We start from the raw sequence: 20,439 nt of genomic DNA, 5'->3' as shown, positions 1-20,439 counted from the left end.
TTCCTCTCCCTGATCTACTCTTCAGCCTCACTAATAAGATGCAGTTCAGTATGGATGGGAGGAGATGTGACAGATGTTTTACTCATCTCCCTCTTGACTAGTACTGTTGTGTTCTGTGTGTCAGTTTTATAGCATATAGTTTGTATATTCACTTGCTGTGTGATTATTGTAATATGTTCATTGCTGTAGTCAGGAAGGTTACTGCATTACACCGTAATGTCCTTGGACTCTGCTGTATATCTCTCTGGCTTTTGGGTAAAGCTTTGTATCTATTCCTTTATCCAGGACTGGTCTTGTTGGACACGTGGACATTCTATTCTATTCTCTTGTTTAATTGGCCTCCAAATAGAATGGATTAGTCATAGTATTTGGTGCATGCGACCAAAACAACATTATATAACTGCATATTGTCAAGTTTATTCCTTCTGTTCAGTCATTTTCTTGTGGATACATTCGTCCATAGACTACACTCTTTAAACTACTTCTTCCAGCACTGATTTAGGGAAGTCTGAATGGTCCCATCCTAGAACCTAAGAGTGTCTTGTGGTTTATCTAGTCAGACGGTCACATCATCCTGGCATTTTTCCATTCGTGGTTTTCCTGCAGGTTTGTCTCCCAATGCCATGATAACTGGGGGATATTGCAGTTTGCTGTGCAGCCTATATGTGTGTGGAGCTCTGGTTGCTGCAGAGAGGACCTGGCTCAGGGTCGGGTCCTTCCCTTTGTAGTGTAGGATTCTCATCCTTGACTTGAGCAGGATTTTTTATCCCAGTTGTGCTTTGGAGTTAGACTTTGCACCATATTATCTTTCATCCCTTGTGTTATTACCCCTTGGTGAGTTAGGGCAGCAAGGATTCCTCTCCTCTTCTCTGGATGGTCAGAGGAGAACATTTTCTCTTGTTCATCTCTTCTTGGGTCTGGATAACACTGATGGTACCGATATTACTAGACCTTTGTTCTGCCATCAAAGTTAAAGATAGAAAAAAAATCAGACAGGGAAAGTAACGAAACCACAAAGCAAAACAGAGAAGAAAAAGCGAGGAAGAAAATCTGGTACAGATGGTGGGTAGGTGAAAGCTCACCATGTTACGGAGGAACCAAAGCCATGATAGGTGATGTGACGGGATGGACTGACTATGCCACCTTGTCTGCTGTTGCTGGGAACCGGCTGGGCTTACTTTGCTACCGTTCCCTTTTATTATCTCAAATGTGCCCTCTTACCGCAGTAGGAGGGACTTACAAATGCTGCCACCACTGGACTCCTTACTGGCATCCAGAACCGGGTTCCTTCTGGGTAACTGTTGTTACTAGTGTACTAGTATGGATCAGGGTTGCTGTGGATGGATCCCCCCTGGCTTATCACACTGGCCAGAGCTGCTGAGTAGTGGACAGAGTGGTGGTACTGGAAAAGTTAGGTCCAAACCTCAGAAACAGCCGGGAACAGATTCGATTTTGGGTCTGATCTGTAGGTCACATGGATAGAGAAGTTTTCCAAGCAGGTCTTTGAAACAAGTGATGTTTATTTGCTCACACCGGTTGAAGGTACCAGGAGTAGGTCAGATAAAGCAATAAAAACAATTTTCAATACAAGATGGGGCTTTTTATACCGATTTGAACACAGCCTCACAGGCTATTTCTAGAATCAGGATGCAATTTGTTTACCCAAACATGGATTAAGATGCAAGGCTAACAATATTTACACTTCTCTGTTACGTGCTAAACTTGATTCTTGCATTATCTGAGTTCCATTCACACCAGACAGCCAGGCAGCGGCTCCCTGCTGTGTATACAGGCTAAACAGGTTTTTGTCACTTCACATAAAGACTTAACATTTCCTGCTATCGGCAAACAGACTTCCTCTAGCAATGTTACAAACCCAAACAATGACACTTGTATACAAAACACATCCCAACGTAACACGATAAGTGCATTTCAAATTATGCATTGGTGCCTGCACCTCTGATTGAAATACATTTCTACAATAAATTATTTCTACATGATCCAGCCACAAATAAGTTACTTATCAGTGATCCAGTCACAGGTGACCTATGCATGTTTGTTTAACCAAGCTTGGTATACCCACAATATCCAATAATAGCTGGTCGGATGTTTGATATTTTGTTCCTCCTCATGTTTATATCTGTTGTGTTTTTCACATCCACAGCTGGTCAGTAGTTTCTTAGAGAAAGCCGGGGTGAAGCTGACGGCGCCTGAGAACTCTGAGGCCATGAGGTAAGACTCCTTATTACCAATAATGTCTCGGAACGTCCTGGCTTCTGTATGGTGATTTTTAACTGCTCTTATTTCATGGTTTCTAGCCTAGAGTAGTGGTTTTGATAAGCTACTGAAATACATTACAAAGAGGGAAGTCAACCCTAGTTCTGGATAGATAATGGTTGCTTTCTGTAAGCTGGTCAGATATAGAATTTGACGGCAGATAAGAACCACTTGGCCCATATATTAACCTATGGTGACCTCAAACCCTATTTGAGCCTTTATTCTTTGAAAGGATATCCTTATGTCTATCCCAATCATGTTTAAATTGCTCTATTGGATTAGAGCTAACCTGTGACACTACAGGTGTTGTGAAACTACAAGTCCCAGCATGTTTTGCCAATATATAGCAGCTTATTGCTGGAAGGGTATGCTGGGACTTGTAGTTTCACAACACCTGGAGTTGTCACAGGTTAGCCTACACTGGGTTAGCCTCTACAGCAGGCCTGTCCAACCTGCGGCCCTCCAGATGTTTGGGAAACTACAAGCCCCAGCATGCTTTGCCAGTAGACAACCTGTTGATAGCTGGAAGGGCATGCTGGGACTTGTAGTTTCGCAACATCTGGAGGGCCGCAGGTTGGACAGGCCTGCTCTACAGCCTCTGATCGGCGGCTATATCCAAGAGATTGTCTATTACTCCTTATTCTCGAAAATGGATTCCACTGGGAGGAAATCTGATGGAGAAGTGGGTGAATTCCAGACATTGGATGAAGGTCATTGTTCTTGTTCTGTTCACTTCTGACACATAATAGGGTGAGAAAGCAAACAGTCACTGAAGATCATCCGTACATACAACTGTCCCTAGGCAGCTAGATAATTAGTTGCCATGTTTGATGAGAGAACAGGCCAAGCCACCAAGCCACTGGCTTTATGTGACAAGGTGGCAGATGGGTAAGAACAAGAGAGAAAATGCGATAATCATTCTTTACAAATATGTAAAGTTTAAGAGTACACGTATCTCTGGCCACTGTGGCCAGTTCCATAATTACTTGGAGATTGTGGTCACAACGGCAAAGACCAAATGTAGATTGTATGACACACGGCTGTTTTATAATACCTACCGCTGTGTTTCCTGTATATAATGTTCAGTATAGTATGTGGATGTCTGTGAATTGGGTAACTGGCCGCTCTATATTTGCCGCACGCAGGCTGTCTGTGCTGGACCTCATTGTTGCAATGGTCCCGTACGCAGATGAACCATCAATGACCAATATCTACCGGACAATTCTACCGTACCTAGAGGTAGGTGAACACCGGTTACATAACACCGCCCCCTCCAACAGTCCAAGAAAACAGACTGTATGGACAGTAATTTAAACTGTAAGCTTCATTGGGGCAAGGACTGAGGGAAGGATAGAATATTATCTGTATAGTGCTGCGTAGTATGGTAGCGCTATACAAATATATGCCTATTAATAAAGGAAATTCTAGTAATTTTGTTTTCTGTTTCTATTTTCAGGATAAAAACCACAGTCTGCAGAAGAAGGCGTACAGGGTGCTGGAGGAGATCTGTGGCGGGGAGAGGGCGCCCTGCCTAGACTTTGTCAATAATAACTTGGTGGAGCTGCAGAATACCCTCGTGGGGTCGCTGAAAAGCGCTTCATCCCCAGCGAAACGGGTGAGGTGACCCAGTCGTAGGAGGAGTCAGATGAGATCATTATATTGTATATTAATGCAGTCTGTCCAACGTGCAGATACATTTGAATCAACACATATATATATATATATATATATATATATATATATATATATAAAAATACAGGCTGCACCCACTTTGTGGAATTCCCTCCCTCGCACAGTAAGACTTTCCTCTGGTCTTCAAACCTTCAAGCGTTCTCTTAAAACCCACCTCTTCAGACAAGCTTATGATATACTCAACCACCATCTTATTCTCCCTAGGTTACCCTATTACCACCCTCTACACAGCTAACACAAGACAACAACCCTCTGACCAACATTGCAACACACACAGCCCACTCAATACTTTTACCTTTGCATTCTAGCTGCTCCATTGTGCAATATGATGTAGCACATGCCCTTGTGTTTCTAACTCCCATTGTCCTATAGATTGTAAGCATGCGAGCAGGGTTCTCTTACCTCTGTCTGTATGTATTACCCAGTATTGTCTTATCAATGTTTGTTCCCAATTGTAAAGCGCTGAGGAATTTGCTGGCGCTATATAAATAAATGATGATGATGATATATATACACACCTAAAACCTTATTACAGAAAAGTCACCTTCCACTTCCCTGGGTTTGTGCCACGTGTGATATTTGCAGAGGTCACTTCTACAGAGAGATTATTAGTGGAACAATCTGCAGGGAATGTGAACCTTTCACCTTTTCTCTCTTTTCAGCCACGTTTGAAATGCCTGATCCATATCATCAAGCAGCTCACAGCCGACCATGAAGAATTCATAACCTCTATTATTCCAGAGGTGAGATCCGTAGCGCCGTCATGTTACAGCAGCCTGTCCTGTAGACCGTCCAGTTAGTAGAACCCTCGGGGACGGCTTCTATATCTCACACATTCCTTGTGCACATTTATCTCTCCAGCCGTATTGACCCCACATTCAGAAGTGTTGTCCTTTTTAAAGTGACTGTGTGTTTAAAGGTTAACTCTTCTCTGCAAAGTTGTGTTTCTCTGACCATAGTATAGTTCTTCTCCCAGAATATCCCCTCACATAGAAAGTGTGTGATCTGATCGTCTACAAAAACATTTCCCTTTTGGGAGTTTAACAATACAAACCCCCTGTGGGCTGAGTCCACACTAATAGTCTCTTCTCAAAGAAGTAGGGACCTCTCTTTTGTTGGGGGCAAGAATCGAGGACTCAGACTTCCGTTTTTGGGGGATGGGGCAACTGGGTTAAAAAAACTATATATATTTTGGTTCAATATTTTAATGTACCTTAGTCCATTTATTGCACCATGTGGGTGTAGTCTACATTCAACTAGTTGCAACTTGTATAGCATGTGTTTGTTATTAATTAACATGAGGGGGCACCGGCTTAATTAACGGGGTATCGCCCATAGGGGGCGCCAGGCAATGTGTGATATAATAGATACAAAGATCCCTGCCTCTGACTTCTTCCATGTCATGTTTGCCGTATTAGGTGATGATCTGTACCAAAGAAGCGTCGGTGGCGGCCAGGAAGAACGCGTATACGCTGCTGGCGGAGATAGGACACGCCTTCCTGCGCTTCAGCCAGGACAAGAAAGGTAACGCCCACTTCCTCCTGGCGCTTTATCTTGTGCGCTGTAAGACGGATATACCAGTATTAAATACTTGCCATGTTCTGTGGGGTGATCCCTGGGAATATATGAACAATGATCGGTAAGGGTCGGATGATGGAGATTCTGGGGCTTGACCAAGTGTTTGAGACTGTAGATTGTAAAGTCACTAGAACCGATGAGACGGCTTAGCTACAAAATGTGATGGATACAGTCATTAATCTAACCAGTAAACCTAAATATAGGACTTTAAAAGGACTATTACTTGTGAGGAAACGTGTATACAGGTATGAGCTCTATTATAAGGAATACATAGGACTTAGGGTTTTCCAGATATATATTTTTCTGTAATATGGAACCCCATTGTGCAAAATAGTTTATATTGTTTCTAACACACTGCCCTTGGAATTCCATACTCGGAATCGTTTAACAGTGCTCCTCACAGTGACCTTCCGAATCCTACTTACCTGATCATTGCTTGTTATTTGTATTGCACAGGATTATTTACTGGCTGTTTCTTTGGGATAGGGTCTCTGAAGAAAGGATCCTATGTCTGTATAATGAGGATTCCATAGTTTAACAGAGCGTAACATATTTTTGGGTGAGGAATTTCTCTCTGTACTATCCACACACACGTGTAGGTCGTCAGACAAATGAAGGATGAGTGCTAGATATTGTCCCTGCAGTAATTGTTCTGACTCCCATCAGCCTGTGTGTGAGAGTATCCACTGATCCGGAAAAGAACCCATTATTTAGCTATTTTCCGCTCAGCCCCAGTAGTTGGATCTGTGTGACTTGTCTGCTGATGTGATCATATTATCCACAGTTCAGCAGAGGGGTGAAACGACTGGTGTGGGCAGTAATACGATGTTTATCTTCTAAGACGCAGTGTAATGATCGTGCGCACACTATTGATTGACTCTCTTCTTGCAGATGGCATGGAGCGGTATCTCGCAGTCGTCTACGCTGGCTTAACCGGATCCGTCACCATGATGAGCTGTTCAGTTCTCACCTTGACCAGGCTCCTGTTTGAATTCAAAGGTAGGGTGGGGGTACACCCGGGACAAGACCACCTTATGCATTCTGTTGTTGTGGTTTGGTTTGTGACATTCATTTCTGAATTCTGTGCTGACGCTAATTAACTTTCACGGCCGATAAACAGAAATGACTAAAATGTAATCTGCTTTCTCTCAAGGACTGTCGTTTTCCTTTAATTCGGAATATTAGATATTTTTATTTCACTATAGTGAAAAAAACGCCCACTTTAAAGAATGACACCTGATTTCCGGTACCTCTGAGGATGTTTAAAATGTTGTTTTGTAGGGCTAAAAATGCTTTACAGCCTCCTGCAACACTTGGAACACCCGGAATGTGAATTCTCCTGGCTTTAGACGCGTTTGAATAACATGTTCTATAGCATAACTCTTGTATTTGTGAATAATATGAGGCATACTAAATAGGTCTGTCCATCCACCACAAGCAGATTATTTTGGCAACCCTTGCCCCTACAAACGAATGCAAAAGCAAAGAAGTACGCGGAAAGCAAAAAAAAAAAGCATATTTATTTTAGTCACCAATCTTGGCACTTCCTAAATGCCGCATCTAGACTTCTCCTTAACACTGGTGAGTCCACAAGGTAATGCCACCACAGCGTCTCAATCGTGACTTCATTTGACACTTGTCAATAAAATAAACATTTATCATCATCATCATGATCACCATTTATTTATATAACGCCACTAATTCCGCAGCGCTGTACAGAGAACTTACTCACATCATTCCCTGCCCCATTGGGGCTTACAGTCTAAATTCCTTAACATACACACACACAGACAGACAGACTTGGGTTAATTTGATAGCAGCCAATTAACCTACCAGTATATTTTGGGAGTGTGGGAGGAAACCGGAGCACCCGGAGGAAACCCACACAAACACGGGGAGAACATACAAACTCCACACAGATAAGGCCATGGTTGGGAATTGAGTGCTAACCACTGAGCCACCGTGCTGCCCATTTAAGAACAGAACTCCAGAGTGTCACAGGAAAGAAGTACATATACGGTCGTTAGTCGGTGGTAAATGAAAAGGCAGCTTGTGACATCATCGCCGATATGTATCTTGTGTCTCTGCTAGACTGTCTCACTGATGTACACAAGGAATTGTTTTAGTCTGCGCGGTGGTTGTGCGGTATTAATCTGCCTCTGGAGAGTAACTGATTGGATAACTCCGTGTTCCTGTTACAGATTGCATGGGGTTGGAGGAGATTGAGCAGGTGCTGAAGAATGTTTGTCTCTTGCTGAGTTCCAAAACAAGGGAGGTTGTGAAAGCTGCTCTGGGCTTCATGAAGGTCATCATCTTCGTAATGGACTTGAAAGTCCTCTCCAAGCACCTGCAGATGATGGTAAGTGCGACTCACAAAATGTGATGGTGTCTAAATAACAATACGGATATAGTCTCCATGTTGGACCCCGGCTTTAACAAACCCGATCAGCGCTGAGTTCAAGAGCCACTTGTGAGTACTGCAGCACCTCTCAACTCGCAGGACAAAACGTATTCAATGTGAACTGTGGAAAACCATGAATTAAACGTGTAGTTGGCTCTGTCAATGTTTGGTTCCAATGTCCTCCTAGCACATGCATCTGCTTTTCAAAGTCGAAGTACAGTCCTTGCAGACTACTGTCTGTAGCTCCAAGCATCCTCAATGAAGGTGATTTCTGTATTTTGTATTAAACGTTAGATTTTATTTTTTTTCTTAACTGATTACCTAGATGTAGACAATAGATGACATTTTAGGTTTATTTTGCCAAATATACACCCCTCATCAATTATTTACTTCCTACACAACAGTTTCCTGTCTGTAACATAGTACTGAAGGTGTAGGCCCCACTATCTGTCACTCGTTCAAAAGGTCTCGTCCATGTCTCGTTCCTGACCGAATGCACGTGACACTAAAAATAGAAGATATTAGGTAAACAACCTCTTTAAGTGTTTCCATGATGGAGGGCGAATTCCACCTTAATAATAATTTTGACACTAGAGGTTCCCATCTTACTAAACTACCAATTTTATTAGTGAATTAATATATATTGAGTCCAGGTTCAGTATATTTTTATACTTGTAGCACAACTGTTTAGGGATTGATGACCGTGCACAGAGACTATCCCAGGAATCCTGTGTCCTCGACAGCTCATCAGAACGTGACCTTGTCATCGCCCTCTCTTCTCCATCCCCTGTAGCACAACGGGCTTTCTCTAAATGTCATCCTCAACGTTGCTGTATGTTTCTTTACATAGCCTTTATTAATAAAGTGGCATTTTGAATCCGTTTTGTACTTGGAACTTTGATTCTTCCTTCTAGGGCGGAGCTGTTTTCTGTCTTAAATAATCAATATATGTAGAAAGTGAGGTAGGCACAAAACTGTTATGGGGAGACTGGATCCAATACAGAGGGAGATTTTATAGTAATGAAAGATAAAGTTGTGTTACACTGGAGTGACTGACGTTATAACGTTCCTTTGATCATAAAGGTCATCCCTGGATTGACCCTCAGAGGACAGGGCTCTGGTTTATTTCAGATCTAGTTTGTGTTAATGAAGGTTTCTTGTTTTGTTTTATTTTAACCTGTAGATGGAAGCCATTGGCAATATAAACCAGGACGTGAGACGCCACTTTCGCATGAAACTGAGAAATATCTTCACCAAGTTCATTCGGAAATTCGGGTAAGGTGATGGGACGGAGATGTTGATGGACCCGCTTCAGGAGCATTAGTTGTCTACTTATTCTAGGCAATCCTCGTAAAGAGAGGGGAAACCTGGAGATTCTGGGAGACCTCTATGGAAATTGTTGTACAGCCAAATGGCGCTTTAACACGCGATGGGGCGTTTCCTTTCAAGTTCTAAACATTGAGAATTAATACATCTAGATTCTGCACAATGGAGAACATTTCTCTAGGAGTAACTCATAGCAACCAATCAGAGCGACCGGTCATTTTTGTATTCGTTTAGAAAATTAAAGCGATCATCTGATTGGTGACACAGTTACCGCCATCTCCACATAGCGTAGAGGGCTCTAGCTTGTAACCTCATACTGTCCTGTATTTCCAGGTTTGATCTGGTGAAGAGCATGCTACCAGAGGACTACCACAAGGTCTTGGTCAACATCCGAAAGGCAGAGGCTAAAAACAAGAAACAGAAATCCCAGAAACAGGCAGCGTCGGAGGGAGACGAGGATGACCAGGAGGGTACAAAGCACAAGGGAGACAGGTAATTAGTGTAATGCTGGGTTTGAGATTGATGAGAATGACTTTGTTGTCTGTCCAGCAACAGGAAGGATGTTAACGATCCATTTGTAAAGAGGATTCGTTAGGATAGGTATGAAAGATCGCCATTTGTAGCTCTTCATCATGGAGTTAGAAGAGGATTGTACTAGAGATGCTCAGGCTCTGTTCCTCGAGAACCAAACACACCCGAACTTAGAGGATCCGAATACCGAGCAGTCGGCTCGGTACTGTCGTGTGCCCTCGGAATTAAAAACGAGGCAAAACGTCATTGTGACGTCGTCGGATCTTGGATCTCGCGAGTTTTGAATTCCTTTTAGAGATCCAGCATCACGGAGGGTGGGAGGGAGGGCGGACCCCCTTTTTTCTTTTCTGCCACTGCTGTGTGCCAATGTGTCCTAGATGTGCTAGGAACTGCCGTGTGTTTGTGTCATTGCTCTGACGCTTACCATCCAGCCAGGTCACTGCAGTATTTGTCCGAAAGTGTCTGAAAATAATATTGTGATCTGTGAGGTGGTCAAAATTGACTGTAAATGACTTGAAATTAGTGTTATTGAGGTTAATTATAATGTAGGAACAAAAAAAAACCAAAACACACGAGGGTGGTTTTGCCAAAACTTGAAGCTAATACAGATCCAAAACCAAAACCAGTTCACGGGGGTCAGTGAGCATCTCTAGATTGTACTAATTTAATATTGAAGTTTTAAAACAATCTGAAACAAAAGAAAATGTTGTGTTCGTTTTAAAAAAAATTAAATACTATATACCAAGCTAAAATGTGGACAAATGTATAGACCAATAACTGCTCCAAATATATCATTGATATAAAGCTCAAGAGAGACCGCAGGGTGATATTCTCATCACACATTCTGTGCGGTAACAGCTGCCTGGAGTGAAAGACGCCGCGGGTTCGTCTCGCTGCTCCTCCTCGTTACCAAGTTACCGCCTATAGAGAGAGATTTTAGGCACTGTTTACATCCCTTTATGTACAGAAGGTGTGATAGCGGCAGAAAGGAGGAGAAGGCGCAGCAATACATATGGGGCTTTAAAAACAAGATAAAGGTATAACCTTGGGCTGTAGCTAATCTACTGAGGTTCTCTTTGATCTTTAGCATAGACGATATCTTGGCGGATACGGACGAGGAGGAAGAGGAGGATGAGAAACGGACGAAGCAGCAGAAGAAGCAGGTCAGACAGAAGAGCCAGGCCTGGCTGAAAGAAGGAGAAGGAGATGAACCTCTAAACTTCCTGGATCCAAATGCTGCTCAGCGCGTCCTAGGTGAGCGTTTAAATGGGTACTAACTGCAGTATAAACTGCTGGGGCGAGGAGCGTTCTCATTACTTCTACACTATAAGATTTAGGTTGGTTATTCCCCATATCATTAGATTTTTAAATAATTCTGTACAGTTCCCTGCATGTAAATGTCATTACAGCTTCAGCATTGCACTGAATCATAGTCCCATCAGATATATAGATAAGTACTTATTGTGTTGGGTAGAATCTATCGCATATTTGGTGAAGCGAACACCAACACAGGCTTTGGTTAATTGTTGCTGCCAAGGCAATGCAGTCTTGGTGAGCTCTCCTCCCAATGACTATTTCCCCCTCCTGTGTCCTTGGAAGACGGACTGTCTCGGGTGCGATGACCTGCGTCAGCGACTTGTTTCAGGAGGTGTTTTGTTTTTTGTTTTTTTTGTGGTCAATTACACTCAAAGTAGCGAGGATCACTTTGCACTTTACGATGAGCCACTTCTCTCCGGAGGTGGTGAATTCCAATCCCACCAACGGAACGTTTCATGGAACATTTACTGAAACCACTTTGTGTCCGAAAAAGGTTGGATCTGTCCGTCCTCTTTCGGTCCTGGCATTCTTTTGATGCGTTTGTGAAAATCTTCCGTTACTAGAATGGAATCGCTGCACTTGGCGATGGTGTCCATGGAACAGGGAGACTTTATACTCCATTGACGTCCAGGACGCTTTGCCCAACATTCTGGGAAAATGTAAAAGTAGAGGAACCAACAGGAATGTCATAGGGATTTCGGATAGTTTTTGTATAATGTAAGGTGTGTACTCGGACCTACTTACAGTCCTGTTACTATACACAGAGCTCTAGCATCAGTTATCCTGCTCATCATGCTATAAGGAGTGCGGGAAGCTACTCGCAGCTCTATGAGGATAATTACCCTATAATCATCTTTGTTCTTTTTATATCACAGCCACTAAACCCGGTCTGAAGAACACAAAGCGGAAAGAGGACTTTAAAGTCAACGCCGATGGTCGTCTCATTATCAAGGATGAGGAAGGTGAAGAGAAGTCGAAAGGTGCGTAATGCTCGTTGTGTCTGTGGGGAAAATGCGTAGAGATCTACGTTTCGGGACCAGAGCCGGCTAGTTCAGGGATTTAGTTCAGTTGTGTTACAAACAATCCCAGGGATAGCACCGCTTCACATCCTCCAGTGTAAACTTACTGGGAGAAAATCTCTTACTCAGAAGGAATTTCCTCTGCAGTTTAATAATTTTGTTTCCCATTCATTTTGTCCTATTTGTAACAAATTAAAGACTGTCAGACGGCTGCATTGAGTGGGCTGAATAGCTGGCCTTTCCCCGCGCTAATTAATCCCAGCGACTTGACAGTGGTATTTGCCCGTAAGATTAGTAAAACGTTGTCAGAAAACATGCGGATTGTTAGGTGCTAGAGAGGAAATTGATGTTTTATGGCTGGCTGCATTAATCTGACAGCCCTTGGGCATGTCGTATATTAAGAGGATAGAAGATGTTATTTCTAGGGAAATTAATAGTGAAAAAGCAACATGTACAATAAATCTTCCTGCAGGAAATGTAAGTCGTCCGTAGTTTAAGAATATTGTGTAGTCTGACATGACAGTGAAGTGTCCTGGATTAAAAACTATAACGCGCACACATTTATAATAAATTGGGATGCATTGAATTAAAAGCTTGGATAGCCTTGAGGCAAGTTACATTTTTATCTTACAACATTGCTAAAATAGGAAGTCATCATCAGCTATTTATATAGCGCTACTAATTCTGCAGCGCTGTACAGAGAACTCTCTCACATCAGTCCCTGCCCCATTGGAGCTTACAGTCTTAATTCCCTAACATACAGACACATACAGACTAGGGTCAATTTGATAGCAGCCAATTAACCTACCAGTATGTTTTTTGGAATGGGAGTAAACCGGAGCACCCAGAGAAAACTCACGCAAACACGGGGAGAACATACAAACTCCACACAGATAAGGCCATGGTCGGGAATCAAACTCATGTCTCCAGTGCTGCAAGGCAGAAGTGCTAACCACTGAGCCACTGTACTGCCCACTGTCCTCTTGGTAATGTCATTAACACTGCAGCGCCTTCATTCAGTTCCCATCCACTAGATCTGTAGAACATGACAAGAGCTTACTCACAGCATCCACCTACAGACAGACTGTTTTGTCCTTGTTTGGCCTCTTCAGTGCAGGATAGGTTACTGTGCTCAGCACTTACAAATACAGCCTCAATAACCAGAAGAGTATTCTGTATAGAGATGCTTGCAGAAATAAGCAAAGATTTCTGTACCATAATTGCTAGTACAGCGCGCAGTATCGCCACGCAACGCTACGTCACTCTAAAATGATTCTGCGTTAATGTGTCATAATGAAGAAAGGCAGCTTTGTTTAAGGCAGCCGCGAGTAAACGCAGAGGGGAAATCTAATTGAATATGCCCCTAGGGCTGACCTAATTCCTGCTGGTGTGGCAGCTACCATTAGATCCCTATTACAAGTAATCTACTGTCACTACATCATATAACGTATAGAAATCCTATGGTGCAGTGATAACTAGTTTTGGTTTATGTTTTGGTGGACAGGTGTGGATGAAGAGATGGCCGATCTCATGCAAGAAGTTGGTCTTAGAACGGTAAGTTTTGGAACGTTCCATTATTTCTTTAAGCCGATACCAGTTACTCGGGCTGGCACACCAGTATCCAGAAAGAAGGCGGAATCTTAACATAACACAGACGATTTAAAACGTAAGGGATACAATTAAAAGGGGGAGTTCTGTTGTCCTTCAATAAAACGACAGATGAGCTCAGTTCTGTCTCTTTAACATGTCGTTACCACGATTACACTGCGGAAAGGGCAGAATCGAGGAACGGTTTTCAAGGAAAACCAAATTATGACGTTAGCCAGCTATAGAGCAATAAGTTATTTTCTTTCTCTAGTATATATGAGGGCAATTACAAGGCTAGCGGATAGAGTATAATTAGCCTTTGTCTAGCAGATTGCCCGCTTAGCCGGTATTTGGGATCAGTGTCCTTATTTCTCTGCTATTCACAGAAAAAGGCTCAGAAAAAGCGTTTTCGAGAAGACCATGAGGACGATGACGTTGTAGGGAAGACATCACAATATAAAGGTAAGATATCCGTCCAGTCTGACACTGTCAGTTTATGGGGAATATATGTTCAACACAAGAGGTTTATCTTGTAGAAGAGCCGAGGGGATTATTCCTAATCTGCCGGAAATGTTTCTAGAGATCCAGAGAGTTTGGGATTTGGTGGAATCCAAACTGTTTATAGCACGATTTACAATCAGCTGTAATTAAAATGATTTATTTCGGAGCTAAGGTAGCAAACATTTGCATTAATATATACAGATCTGGTATTTGGCAGAACCCTTCTGTTAGAGGCTTTGGCTGAGTATCGAAATACGAATTCGGTGCTTCCCTAGCATTTGCCCTTTGCAATAATGTGACAACCCCTTTCTGGCGCAGAAACGTGCCATTAAGTAATTAGTCTAGTTTTTAAGCGATCATTGTATCATTCGTCGGGCCTGAAATACTTTTATGTCACGTATTGTTAAGAACACAACTAGCGATAACCGTTTCACAGTGCCTGTATAAATGAGCACACTGCCAGCTGTGTTGTTATTTTGCAGTTATGGGCAATCCCAGGGGAGCAGACTGTACCTGTGATATTAAGCAGCCTGGCACAGCCTGCTGGCAGAGGACACAATGTAATCAGGACCATGTGACAGGCTCTTGTCAGTGGATAGTTAATGTATTCTTGAACATCTGTTAGCATTGATAAGTTTTGCATTAGCCTGGCAGCTCCATGCCAGCGTAAACTGCCTGTCATTTACTGCGTGGGTGCTGGGCACCGATTTGGCTGCATGGAAGGACATGCGCCGAGAAGATGGTTTGTTGTGCGCTGGTAACACTACTAGAATACATGTCACGATGTGTCCTCTGGGATTTCACGCCCTTTGTTCTGGTATCTATTGCTGTCCACAGTTTCAGATAATGTAATTATGAAGCTTTTATACTCTCCCTTACCTGCTCTTTGATGTAAATACACTCGGTGATCGTCATTCATCTCTTGTCTTCTTCCCTGACAGCCGGGGGCTCTGGGATACACAGACCGCTTTCTAAAAAGCCAGAGTTTGGAACGAATTACAAATCAAAGGTAAATTTGGAAAAAAAAACAAATCTCTGTACGTTATTAAAATGCCGTGATGATGTTTTTCTAGCAGTACAGAGAAAGAAACCTACCGCATGATTTTATATAAAAGTGAAAGTTGTTCCCATAAAATAAATCTATTGTTTCACTTTTCTTCCCTCTCAAAATATTTTGATTTTTAATTTTGTTTTAAAACATGCATTTTTACAATGTTGTGAAAGTAATTAACCCTATTACCTTTTAATTTGATAAGTATTTCTTACGATTTTGTTTCATGAGGCTGATCCTCTTACCGTTTGTGGGAGCTCTTTGTTGTGGGCGAAGGAGCTGTTTTTAGAACTGGGAGCAAAATTTGCACCTAATTCTAAATCGGACCCTAAATGTTGTTACAGAGCAGGTCTCTCCAGGTGTTGTGCAACTACAAGTCCCAGCATGCCCTGGAAGCTATATTGGCTGTCTATCTGCTGGCAATGCATGCTGGGGCTTGTAGTTTCACAACACCTGGAGAGCCACAGGTTGTCCAGGCCTGTCATAATGAGTGCGCCCCCTACAGACTAGGAGATGTATACTAATAAAACAATATACAGTGGTGCTAGAATGTTAGTGAACCCTTTAGCATTAAATGTGTCCTAAAAATAGATGAGGTGATCCCAATAAATCAAGTACAGCACAGATGAATACTCTGTTTCTTTCATTTAATGAACACAATGATCCAGTATTAAATTGCTGGGTTAATTGATCGTCCATGTAAATCTGATCCACGTGGTTTCTACATATATGTGCATGCTCTAGGGCTGGCTGCATTGCAGCTTCTGTACATGCTAAACACCAAAGCATGTGAGCTAGTTGTAGAGCAGCCACAGAACAGATATATCATATCGTGTGTCCAGATTTCCGTGGTCTGCTTGGTTTGATTAGTCCCAGCCTGTGTCCTTGTAATAGAATAATCAGGTGTTGCTGTATTATTTACGCCGGTGTCCCCAGGGCCCCTGCAGGGGGTGTTTCTGAAATCCCAGTTGTCCTATTTTGCACACGAGAAATTTGCATGGATCAGAAAATGCTTTGAAAAGATCTTTCATGTTTGCACCGTTTTACCAAGTGTTTCTCCTTCTAGAAAGGAAAAGGTGACGTGAAACAGAAGGACAAGCACGACCCCTACGCCTATATACCCCTGAACAAGTCCAAGCTGAACCGCAGGTATGACACATTTCTTGTTTCTTATTTTCATATATAGAATTTATCATGAGACATCCGGCTGGTAGAGGATAAAGAAAACAAAAGATATTGTTTGTTTGTGTTTTTTTAATTTTTTTGAGCAATGGGACTTTTGGTAGCATTTGGAGCAAGTTAAATTAATCTGGCAAAAAGTGACAAAATTAGGTGGGGAGGTTACACTTTTTCCATTTTAGGTGGTGATCCACTTTCATGGCAATATCTTTATTTTATAGTCTACCCTGGTGATTTGTATATAGTTTTCTTTTGGCTACATACATACATACATACATACATACATACATACGTTATTCGCATTATATAGAGAAAACCAGGGAATCAACGCTTTTCGGTGCACAAGGTGTTCAGTTTACCTTCAAAATGACATTTTATAACATAATATAAGTTTTGTGACGCAACATAGATGCAAAGCTGGAGCCCTTAAAAGGTTAAACCTGCAGATTTGCGGTGCGCCCCCTCTGCTCAGGTCTCCGGAGAGGCGTGTAGTCAGTGACTCGCCCTCCCCAGACGCTGAACGTTGTGGGCGCAAACATAGACATTGATAGCGACACTGTCAGGCTATATTATAAGGTAATGTGCATCGTGATAAAACTGCAGAAACACATTATAATTTGCCAGTTCTGTATCACCGACATATTCTGTTCTTCAGGAAAAAGGCCAAGATGCAGGGTCAGTTCAAGGGGCTGGTGAAAGCTGCGCAGAGAGGAGCTCAGAGCGGCAGGAGAAAGAGGAAAGAACGGAGGGTGTGAGGTCCCCGCAGGTACCCAGCATTGTTTGGAAGCAGACGTCACCTCCTGCTTGTCCCACTCAACTTACGGGACGACCTTCATCTCCTAGTGTGGACTAGAACAATGCAGGACTGTGAAGGCGTTTTCTTCCCCCTTACAAGGAACAATGAGGATAACTTTTAAAATATTTGCACCTTTGTGGACAAGAAAGATCCCCGAAGCACCACAAGAACGAGGACTTCTCTTTATAAAGAATGTTTTCTCCAGATGCGTTTGTTGTGCTGAATAAAACCACGGAAACAAAACCTTTCTACACGATAGGATTTGTGAGTGACTCTACAGAACACATCTAAGATGATGGCCTTATGCGGTGCGTGTGCTGTGTGCACAAGACACAGTATTATGTGTATAAGAAGCCTGTGTTTTATCTCTTCTGAGCGGAGCCGGCAGTCATCCTTCACGGTGCACCCTGGAGTTCTACTATGAAGCTCCCACCCTGGGGAGAGGAGGGGGGTGTAAGACTATGTCAGTCTCTGTACATTACTGTTTAACATGCAGATCTTGTAATCACCTATTTATTTTAAAGGTGTTTGTATTAACTGTTTATGAAAAGCCTTTGTACAACTAACAGAAGTTTGGTTTAATAAACGATTAAGTTGATGATCAGTAAACGTGGCTGCGGCAGATTACTGACGGAGCTGAGCCGTCTGTGCGTTATAAGAAGCTCTGCCGCTCCCAGTAAACCAGGCTGGGAGAGGTAATGTCGTGGACGGAGAGCTTGTGGACCTTAGTAATTGCATCGCTCTCTATATATTACCTATGTTACTGCTGATTTAACCTGATTTAAGTAAGTTTAATAATGTGGAAAAATAGTATAAATAGAACTAGTACTAGGCTAGCGATGGGCAACCTGAAACACTTAAAGGGTCACACTTGCCACAAAATGCACCTCAGGGCCCTCCCACATGCTTGGAATTAATCTAGTGACCGAGCTAATAAGACTCTAATGAAATCGTTAATTGTATATACGGTTTATTAATGATGGCCTGAAAGTTGCTTGCTTTTACTCTAGAGCCCACAGAAGGAGGATGAACATCACGTTGCACAGAATACGCTGCACACTCCCCATCTCCTCTGGTTGGCTGCGTGACCTCCCTGCAGTACAGAGGAGGTCACGTGACACAGCACACTCCTCCTCTGATTGGCTGTGTGACCTCCCTGCAGTACAGAGGAGGTCACGTGACATGGCACACTCCTCCTCTGATTGGCTGCATGATGTCCCTGCAGTGTACGGAGGAGGTCACGTGACACTGCATACTCCTCTGATTGGCTGCATGACTTCCCTGCAGTTCAGAGGAGGTCACGTAACACTGCACACTCCTCATCTGATTGGCTGCATGATCATCATCATTTATTTATATAGCGCCACTAACTCCGCAGCGCTGTACAGAGAACTCATTCACATCAGTCCCGGCCCCATTGGAGCTTACAGTCTAAATTCCCTAATATAGACACACGCTCAGACACAGACAGACAACATAGACTAGGGTCAATTTTTGATAGCAGCCAATTAACCTACCAGTATGTTTTTGGAGTGTGGGAGGAAACCGGAGCACCCGGAGGAAACCCACGCAAACACAGGGAGAACATACAAACTCCACACAGATAAGGCCATGGTCGGGAATCGAACTCATGACCTCAGTGCTGTGAGACAGAAGTGCTAACCACTAGGCCACTGTGCTGCCATGATGTCCCTGCAGTGTACGGAGGAGGTCACGTGACAGTGCATACTCCTAGTGATTTCACTGTGATGTTCTTCCTGATCAGCAGTATAATATTATGGGGATAATGGTACAAATGCTCCACTCGCATCAGACGGATAACGCAGCAGTTTGGGCTACATATGCCTAGAGTGTATCTAACCCACATTAGATCTACAGGTTGTATCTGACCTTTCACCACCAAAATAAAACTCTTTAAAGAACCTAAAAAAACCTTTCAAAGACTTTTTTCTTTTTCTTTTTGTAATTATGGATGTAATATAGAAAGATCCACTTTATACAAGTTATTATTTCTGGCCGACATGGTGGTAAATGCTGTTTTGTTGTAGCTAAGAAGTAATGGAAACCATGTATTCATTAAGGACATGTCCCGCAGAGCTTTCCTTTTTAAACGGAACGGCCGCCCACCAGAGTCCCTCTTACAGTGAGAATAATCTGCTTTTTCACTAATTATCCCATTTGCAGTAACATTAGATCCATTTGTAAACTAAAGTTTGAGAGCCATTAACTCCAGATAGCTCAGTGGGAAGTATTAGTGGGAAGCTGGGTCGGAGGTTAGTAAGTGGAATTAATAGATAGGTTTCTGTATTGCTGTGATAAGGACATGTTGGAAATCAGGAGGGAGTGTGTGATCCGTAGGAAAAGGATTGATACAGATATAAGTACGGAGATGGATGGGGTAGGGACAAATAATGGAGCAAGGAAGAAAGGCTTTAAATATTTAATATCCACAGCATTCATATCTATTTGTCACCCGAACATTTGCACTGACATTACCATAATAAGGGAACAAGATTTATCAGTAATATTCCCGTCTACGGAACAGACTACTTTCCATCACTCCCATACATGACTATTTCAATTGTATAATTTGCAGTTGATTATTAAAGTAGTATAGAAATAATGTCTGTAACATAAAGAGACGTGATTAGGGTTTACATTAGAAGGATTGTATCTTTAGAAATTCAGTAGTGTAAAAAGGAAAGTATGTTTCAAGAAACGCAGCAAAGGGGTTCTCGAAGTCCGTTCCTAGAATACATTTACTGTACAAGTTAATATAATGATATAAGCACATTCCATGTTATACACACACACCGTGCCTATCGGGTGCAGTGGGGAACGAAGGTTTAAATGGTGGTATGTATTATTTATAGGCTATTTAAAAAAAAATAAATCTTGATCGTCCTTTCTTTTATCTCAATATTTACAGATAATAAATATCTAGAGTTTATCATTGTAACTCTGTAAGCAAAAAGTGAGACTGTGCATCACTGAGTATAAAACCGCCATTTGCCGATTTATTCTGAAATTATATATATACATTTATTTATGCAAACGCAGGATTTGTAGAGAGGGGTTTCCATGGCACACCACCAGTGGGCGTGGCCAGCATGCTTTGGGGCGTGGCTATAACTTTAGACAGTGCTTGGCTGCTCTCCAACTCTTCCTAACCCCATCATATACA

General features: G+C 42.4%; 1 protein-coding gene across 1 annotated transcript in view; it reads left to right on the top strand.

Annotated features, from left to right (window-relative positions):
• RRP12 (ribosomal RNA processing 12 homolog) overlaps positions 1-17,864 on the top strand; it is a 38,211-nt gene extending 20,347 nt beyond the window's left edge. The window contains exons 19-34 of the mRNA XM_075215913.1: positions 2,165-2,232; positions 3,423-3,516; positions 3,734-3,892; positions 4,632-4,712; positions 5,388-5,493; positions 6,439-6,546; positions 7,749-7,906; positions 9,132-9,223; positions 9,608-9,766; positions 10,893-11,059; positions 11,998-12,102; positions 13,646-13,695; positions 14,115-14,190; positions 15,171-15,238; positions 16,347-16,429; positions 17,115-17,864. Of these exons, the coding sequence (XP_075072014.1) occupies positions 2,165-2,232; positions 3,423-3,516; positions 3,734-3,892; positions 4,632-4,712; positions 5,388-5,493; positions 6,439-6,546; positions 7,749-7,906; positions 9,132-9,223; positions 9,608-9,766; positions 10,893-11,059; positions 11,998-12,102; positions 13,646-13,695; positions 14,115-14,190; positions 15,171-15,238; positions 16,347-16,429; positions 17,115-17,214 (1,674 nt within the window). The 3' untranslated portion in view covers positions 17,215-17,864. The remainder of the gene's footprint in view (positions 1-2,164; positions 2,233-3,422; positions 3,517-3,733; positions 3,893-4,631; positions 4,713-5,387; positions 5,494-6,438; positions 6,547-7,748; positions 7,907-9,131; positions 9,224-9,607; positions 9,767-10,892; positions 11,060-11,997; positions 12,103-13,645; positions 13,696-14,114; positions 14,191-15,170; positions 15,239-16,346; positions 16,430-17,114) is intronic.
• The last annotated feature ends 2,575 nt before the right edge of the window (positions 17,865-20,439 follow it).

The sequence above is a fragment of the Mixophyes fleayi genome, chromosome 6 (assembly GCF_038048845.1).
Source record: "Mixophyes fleayi isolate aMixFle1 chromosome 6, aMixFle1.hap1, whole genome shotgun sequence".
Classification (NCBI taxonomy): domain Eukaryota; kingdom Metazoa; phylum Chordata; class Amphibia; order Anura; family Limnodynastidae; genus Mixophyes; species Mixophyes fleayi.
Note: the sequence above shows the minus strand (reverse complement) of the source record. Positions and strands in the feature narration are given on the sequence as shown.